The following is an 8,636-nucleotide window of genomic DNA, read 5'->3' as shown; positions in this document are numbered from 1 at the left end:
TGGTACAGTTCTGGAGTTCCTGCAGGCCTGTTTATCCGCAGGGTTGACCCATTCCACCCTAGAGGGCTTCGTGGCAGCCATTGCGGCCCACCACGCCCCTCTCGGTGTCCATTCAGGGGGAAGACACCCTCTTCTTACACGTTTCCTCTGCGGTGCGCTGAGGCCGAGGCCTTCGGCCAGAGAAGCTTATGTTAGTGGTGGATCAGGATGCTATTCCATAGCCTCGAGTCCTCTGATCTCCCCTCTCCTTTGGGGGTCAAGATTCACTCCTTAAGAAGTTGGCCTTGGGGATGACGGGCCCCGCCTACTTTAGCACTCCGGGCTCCTCTGCTCTCTCGCCCTAGCTGTGCAGTCTTCCACACTAGGCAGAGACTTGGAAGTCTGGCGGCATGGGCATTCTCGTTCCCCTAGCGTTTTCCGATGCAGCTCGAGTTCCTGAAAAGGAACGTCTCAGGTTACGTATGTAACCCTGGTTCCTCGAGGGAACGAGACGCTGCGTCTCGGTGCCATACTTCCAGCGTCCCTGCCAGTGCTTGCTTCATTCCTAGAAGCTGACGCAGGCTCCGCCGCACGCGCTTTTATAGCTTCCTGGTCACGACGTCACCCGCCCATGATGTCCCGCTCAGCTATTGGACTGATTTCACATGGGATTCAGAGCATGGGTCACAAAAGGCGTTCCCCTAGCGTTTTCCGATGCAGCGTCTCATTCCCCCGAGGAACCAGGGTTACATACGTAACCTGAGACGTTTTTTTGCATCCGATCTGAGCCACTTCCAAATGTGGATTTTAATCGGATACACATCTGATATCTGAACAGCCGACCTACGTCTAAACACACATATCCGATTCTCCACAGAACTCCCAATACGAGGGCAACACGTTTGCTCATAAAGATTTGTAATGCCGGCGTGCTGTATGCGCTCGCATTTTATTGAGATGGAAACTTTTTATAGGTAAGAAATTGCACATTCAGCAGCTGGTTTTCAACCCCCGCCCAGTGAATTTTGAAAATACAACAGCTAAAAGCTACATATATTTCTCAGCAATAAGCTGATAACTTAGCAGTTTGTTTGCTATGCTTCACAATCGCTCGCTCGCACGTGGGTGCATGCGTTCGTTCGTTCGTTCTCTCTCTCTCTCTCTCTTTAATTCGAATTCATTTCAATAAATATCATCTTTATTTCACTAAAGAATTCTACCTCTAACGAGTTGTAGATAAAATAGATAAGTTTATTTATCTAGTTTAAAATTTAGTTTAAGTTTAAAATGACCGTTATTTTCCGGTCTTTATCCGATCAGTCAGATTTTGTGCTGCAAAACATCCATGACAGCCGTTGTCCATGCTGGCAAATAATAATGGCCATTCGACGTGAATTATATAAATAATTTTAAAAGCACGGCCATTTAAAACCCGGGGGTCTACCATGTGCATAGTAAAGCGATCACTGCAGACAATCCTTTTGTGTGGGAATTCATGTAAACACAGATATCGGATACCAGTCGTGTCTAAAGTGAATGTAAACAGACATGCCAAAAAATCGGATATGGTCAAAAGATCGGATCTGTGTATTAAGACTTGCAGTGTAAATGCAGCCTATGTGCTGGGGATCAACCCCCGGACGGCCCCGGCCCAATTTAAACCCTGCTCATAACATCTGTACAGCACTGTACAACATACATGTCCCAAAAACTACCATCATAATATTTTATGGACACAAAATGTGCTCTGACAAAATGTATCTCTGCTTTAGTTTATATATGAAAAGCCTTAATCACTGCTCAGTTACAAGCACAAAGTCTTACATATTAGTTAAAAGCAAAAAAAACACCTATCAAAATTCAGTCAGTGTGGTTACAGGCACTAAAATACAAATGAAAGAAAAATGTATTCTATCCATTACGTAATATCTATTAAATCAAAGCTAAACACATTATTTAAAGGGGTGGTTGATGGCAATTTCACTTTTTTAATGTTAGTTAGTGTCTAATGTTGCTGTTTGAGCATAAACAATATTTGCAAAGTTAAGAAGCTGAAAGTTCAATGCAAACGGATATATCGTCTTTTAAAATTCTGTCAGTTTAATGCCTACAAGAACGGCTGGTAGGGACAACAACAAGTTACTTCCCGGGTTTGTGACATCACAAACCCAGATAAACCCCGCCCTCAGGAAAAGGCACCAAAAGGGGCGAGGCCATGCAGCGCTGCTTTAGAGAAGCGGAAGAGAAAACTAGAGCACTTAAAAATCTATTCATATATGAATCGCGATTCTGTCTTCTAACGATTCCAATGGATTCACAAGTTTCAAAATCAATGTTCTAAAGCAGCAGTTCTTAATACTGTTCCTCGCATCACCCTGCTCTGCACACGCTCTGCATCTCGCTCTCTCTCTCATTCAACACCTCCAACAATGAGCTGTTACAACTATACACTTATTTTCACATAGTTATGAGAAGAGTTAAACATGGACGCGCATGCAGTTGCCATACTGTATTAAAGCTTTAATCAGGATAAAACTGTATATTAAAAGCTAACATAAGCAGTAGCATTTACAAATAACAGCGTATCTAAAAGTATGAGACAACAACAAACAAAAAACATAGGCCTACCATTAAAAGCCATGCTTGCACAGGTTCTGCACGATCCTCTTCAATAATATCCTCTGCTTCTCAATCGGGCTCAAACTGATAAGCGATATTAACGATGCAGTTGTTTACAATACAACCGGAGCACATGCCGCCGAGGTGAGGGGCGGGACGTTTAGACGCGCGCTAGAGGCGGTTTAGCCAATCACAACACACTGGGCCAGCTAACCAGTGCCCATCGCCTATTTCTGAGGGAGGGGCTTCATAAAAGCAGGAAATGATCAGCCCGTTTCTCAGAGATGGGACAGAGAGGTGTGGAATAAAGGTAAATTATGTGAAAAAAATAATGCGTTTTTTAAAAAACGAAGCGTTAACACGTTAGACTGCACCCCATAAACACAATCAAGCCTAGAAAAAACCCAGTGAACCACCCCTTTAACTCTCACCTCAGCTGTGAGATGTAGGGCAGACACTGGAGGAATCCCTTCACTTCACTCTCTTCATCTGTCCAGTCTATCAGCTCTACTGGTTTCTTCTCTGTTTGGAGTTTCAGCACTTCTAGGAGGATGGAGCTCTTTCTCTCTGAGAGCTTTATGATCCAGACTGCAGGAGCTGACTGATAAATTGGCTGTAATGCTGGAAGGACACTCCTGCCTGTTTGAGTCTCATAGTCCTTCATGTGTGAGTACAGATCCAGCAGAAAATCACATTTCTTATAGTCCACAGATGACAGCAGTTTCTTCACAGTTTCTTCTATTGTCTCTTTCTGATGGAGCGCAGCTTGCAGACACAAATCCAGTATGAAAAATCTCTTTCTTTTGTCCCATGATCCAGCTGTTTTATTGTGTGGTACAGCAAATCTAAAGAGTGAACAAGATTCTGTTAGAGATGTGTTACCGTTATACATTTTATTGTGCAACAGTTGGGCCCCGGAAGTAAAGACAGATCAACCATGAACTAAATTAATTAAACTTAATTTCTGAAAATCAATTCTTAACAGGCAGTTTCTGGTGAAGAACTACAGTACTCATGACCCTGCAGACAAATATCCATGAATCACAGAATCACAAATTGGCTCCTCCCATAAAGCACTGAATGATGTAATGATTATGTCTCTTCCTACACTTGAAACTACTTGTATACATCAGTTTTTTTAATGACTTCAAACCACATCATTTGTATACTCAGAATCAGCAACCGAAAATCTTTTTCTTTTTTTTTTGTCTTCAATGCTTTATAGGTTTGTAGTTAATTCCTTCATTAAAGACATTGTACACAGTTATTTTTTCTTTTACCTTTGTCCTGCACTTTAAAAACACTTGTCTTTTTGTGCGTTTTTAAATACATTTTTGTTTCAAATAAAAGTTTGTAATGTTGTGTTTCACCTTAGAGCTGGTTGGCTTTGGTTCTGGCTTAAAATTCTTTAACAATGTCTTTTTAATAATCCCTATGTGAAAAATGAATGGGGAAAATACTTATGGAACCATGGCCACTGAAAAAGTGGACATACACTGTTGCACTCTATTGTGAAAATGATCAAAGGACAATGATTTGGTAAAAGAGTTTAATCAGATATAAACTAATACAAAATAAGATGAGCAAGTGACAGAAGAGCATTTCATCCTATATGGTTTGTGGTGTGAAGCTGCGTGTCGTGTCCGGATCACTCTATTGTGTTTACTTTGTCATAATGACAATCTAAATGTACAGCATCCCTCAAAATTTAAACAAACAAAAACTCATCCTGTCCTGGTATTAAAGCTCCAGCCGTGTGGTGTTCTTTCAAAAGTTGCACGGTATGAACGAGAAATAGCGCAGACACTGGACGAAGATGATTATCAAATGGAGTATAGTCTGAAAGACTGAGCGTTCGGTTGTATTCAGCACGCCAGTAGTGCTTCAATGGACAAAAACAGAATTATATCAAAATTCTGGGTTTTGGCGAGTGACCTTGTAAACACGGTCTTAAGTGAGTTATAAAATCCTAAATGACTATAAAGAGTTGGGAGAAAATCAGATGTGTGTCAGTTAGACGTCATGTCCATCAGGTTTTAAAGTGACAGCGCTGCTTTTAAAGTGAAATTTGATGAAGTCTGTCATTGATGTAAATCACAGAACAAAAAAGAAATCACTCGACTGCTCTAGTCGCTAATTACATTTTGTAGCTTGAATAAAGATTATTCTGTATAGTTTATGCATATACAATTTATAGTTTATGTGAAGATTGTTTTAATTTCACTTAAATTAAAAGTAAAAAATTATATTTTTCAGAACCTACTAAATGTTAAAAATAATGGCTTTCAATTATACTGTAACATTGAATTGCTATAATTATTGGCTAAAATTAAGGGGAAAATGCATTTAATAGAGACATCTGTAGCAGTATTGCATTGTTATCAAAAATACCGGCCATTGTTAATAATAGGCTACTCAGTAAAAAGATGCCATTAAACACATTTAAAATATACCATCTTTTAGGGATGTCAACGATTAATCGATGATCGATTAATTGTCGATAAGAGATGCAATCGATTAAAGCTATCGGTGGTCGATTAAGTCGTTTAATTTTGGGCTGCGTGCGGCTCATGCGCAAAAAAACCGTGCGAGCGGCTGTGAGTGACGGTGACGGTATATAAATGCATCATCATTCATTCATAATGTACAAATTAAGCTTTTAATGTGATTTAAACTTTAAAAGTACATTAAAATAGAAAGCAATGGAAATGTAGTAACTAAGTCATTTCCCCAGATAATTCTTTCATATCGGGCTCTGTGCTTTGCAGGGCTGCGGGACACAGGACAGATAGGCTATTCATTCCTACAACTTGTTAATTCGTTCCTACGACTTATTAATTTGTGGCCACTGTCCATGTTTCATTAATTTTGTTCCTTAAATAACCCATGATTTAACTAAAATGAGGGAACAAATTAATACATCGAACGAATTCTTAATTCATGGCCATGCAATCTTTAATTTCCCTAAGATGCGAAAACAGTGATAAAAAGTGAATGACAATAAAATAAACCTGCGAAATTACAGGGTTAGACGGTGAGGATTTAGGAAAAGAAACAATGCCTAAATATTATTGAATTTGTGGAAATTCGTGACCTGTGACATAAATCTGTGTGCTTTTTATATTTTATCCAAGGGCTTTTTTTTTACCTTTTATAGAGGGCATTTTCCCTCTAAACTTATTAATACTTTCAATTCAAATTCTTACATTTGATTTTTACATACATTTACACTAAAAAAATACAACTGCATTAAATAATATTATGAGATTCTTTTAAATATTTTTGAATATACAAACAAGAAATGATGGTGGAAATGATACTTTTCAACGAAATTAAAACGCCAGTAGGTGCCAGTAGTGAGCATTTAATGAGTGAGTCATTGAGTCGTTCATTCAAACGGCAGATTCATCAGATGTTTATGCATGGACTAATGAAACTTTGACTCAACCGATTCGTTCAAAACACGGAATCAATCAGCAATGAATCGTCTGGTTGTTGTGAGATGCGCTGTTTCCGCCTAAAATGTAAGTGACCTAATATTATTGTATTTGTTTATAGAACTATTAAACGGTCGTAATGGTGAAAATGTTGTGTGATGTTGCCTAACTAACTGTATTTTAAATAAAAACTTTTCATAATTTTTTTTTACCTCAGCATGCTTACTCGTCTGGCGTCAGTGGCGGCTTTGTAATTCTGCGATGAAAATGGGAGGAGCACGATTTAATGTTAATAAAATTCACAATTCATTTCAGTTCATGTCTCAGAATGTGTATTTTTTGTTTGCAATTTCACAGTTGTAATACCATAACGTGAAAGCGCCGCTTCTTTATCGTGAATGTGCCGAATCTGCTGATTATCAGAGGTGTAAAGTATTGGAGTAAATTTAATTAGTTACTGTACTTGAGTATCTTGTTTATGCATGGACTAATGAAACTTTGACTCAACCGATTCGTTCAAAACACGGAATCAATCAGCAATGAATCGTCTGGTTGTTGTGAGATGCGCTGTTTCCACCTAAAATGTAAGTGACCTAATATTATTGTATTTGTTTATAGAACTATTAAACGGTCGTAATGGTGAAAACGTTGTCTGATGTTGCCTAACTAACTGTATTTTAAATAAAAACTTTTCATAATTTTTTTTTACCTCAGCATGCTTACTCGTCTGGCGTCAGTGGCGGCTTGATAATTCTGAGATGAAAATGGGAGGAGGACGATTTAATGTTAATAAAATTCACAATTCATTTCAGTTCATGTCTCAGAATGTGTATTTTTTGTTTGCAATTTCACAGTTGTAATACCATAACGTGAAAGCGCCGCTTCTTTATCGTGAATGTGCCGAATCTGCTGATTATCAGAGGTGTAAAGTATTGGAGTAAATTTAATTAGTTACTGTACTTGAGTATCTTTTCGGATACTTTGTAGCTTTACTGAGTATCAAAGATATTAGCAACTTACTCTTTACTTCACTACATTTTTGAATGAGTATCTGTACTCTTTACTCCACTACATTTGAAATGAGTGTTGCAGTCAGTGTTGCCAGATTGGATGGACGATTTCCAGCCCAAAAGCTCACAAAAAACGCCCAAAACTTTAACTGTCAAAATAATGTGATGGAATATGTAAATCAAGGTTGATAAGGGCCATTTTTAACTCCTTAAAACAAAATAATGACGACTAAATAATATAAATATAACGTTAGATAAATTTCCCTGGTAAACGGATCAAATCAGGGCTTTAGCCTACATTTAAAGAGAGTTAGGCTACCGAACATGAATTAAATATGCAAGCAGACACTGTTAAAACGGCAATCAAGAAATTAACCGATACCCTCGAAACAACATGCATCATTTTCAATGTCAGCAGTCAGAATAATCCAGTTTAAATGCAAAAGTGCCCAATGTAAGTGATAGGAAAAAGGTATTTCACACTCGTTCATGCACTCACCATGACAGTCAAAACTGTGTCATTCATTAATACATACTGAATTATAATCCGACAATTAAAAAAACTAAAAATAACAACAACAACAATAATGCACCTTCGTGTCGCGCTATAATTTTACACAGAACTAGAGGAAGCCTTGTTAAGTTCATATTGCAGAACAGAACTTTGCACAGTCAAAACTAATCAAGTCTAGCAGTTTTCAAGGATTTATCAATCTGGACCGAGATATTTAGTTTCGGGTTTGATTAATTAATTCAAATGTGCTCTGATTTCGGAGTTGCAGTGATAGAGCCTTCGTGTCATCTCACTCTACAATAATTCACGTTTTGAGAGTTGAATCCCTCTCCCACTCTTTAACTTATATTTAGGCATTGTGATTACTTGAATATACAGTCATACTACATTCAAAATCAGATACGTTATAACTTATCACGCTAAAAACTTGTCACTGGTGAATCATAACGTCTGTCTGCTGAGCCCTCGAGATAAGTGCGGCTGTCGACGTTACACCAGCACCTCTGCAGTGTGTGTGTGTGTGTGTGTGTTTAGTAACGTTGTGATGACTGATTGGATGCAGTACCTAGCTTTTTCTGCAGCAGTTTATTTCTGCTACAAAAGACGTGATACTGCCTATTACAGGTCATTGAAAGTGCTGCCTCTTGTGTGTTTTGCCCTTACTCACCCAAACTTGTCAACAAGGCTACTTTATGTGAATGCGAGCTCCTTAGCAAGTATTTGTGAATCAGAGGTGTTTTATATATGAGATGAGGACATGACTGCAGCCGGCAATGAGGCCCAAACCAGCACATCCACTGCAAGAAGGCTTCGCTTTTTAATTTTACTTAACATTATTTTATTTATCCATTATACTGAAAAGACATTTTTGAAAGATATTGTTTTTGTTTGCTTGTTTTGTCATTTTGAGGTGTTCAGTTTTATTTTTTGGTTTTAGAAAATAAACCTGGTTACTCTCCTCACAAATCAACTCTTTCTTGTTTTTGTTTCATGCTCTCTGTGATTTGCCCTGGACATTTATGTCATTTCCTGTCTCCCGTGGTGTTTGTAGTCAGTTTGTAGTCCGTTTGTTCATTG

The 8,636-nt window shown here is 38.3% G+C and overlaps 1 protein-coding gene across 1 annotated transcript in view; it reads right to left on the bottom strand.

Annotated features, from left to right (window-relative positions):
• Window positions 1-8,636, bottom strand: part of LOC107559181 (uncharacterized) — a 59,314-nt gene that overhangs the window by 28,245 nt on the left and 22,433 nt on the right. The window contains exon 18 of the mRNA XM_016242938.1: window positions 3,030-3,443. Within this exon, the coding sequence (XP_016098424.1) occupies window positions 3,030-3,443 (414 nt within the window). The remainder of the gene's footprint in view (window positions 1-3,029; window positions 3,444-8,636) is intronic.

The sequence above is a fragment of the Sinocyclocheilus grahami genome, unplaced genomic scaffold (assembly GCF_001515645.1).
Source record: "Sinocyclocheilus grahami isolate Dianchi unplaced genomic scaffold, SAMN03320097.WGS_v1.1 scaffold677.1, whole genome shotgun sequence".
NCBI classification, from domain to species: Eukaryota; Metazoa; Chordata; class Actinopteri; order Cypriniformes; family Cyprinidae; genus Sinocyclocheilus; species Sinocyclocheilus grahami.
This window is presented reverse-complemented; position numbering and strand designations above follow the sequence as displayed.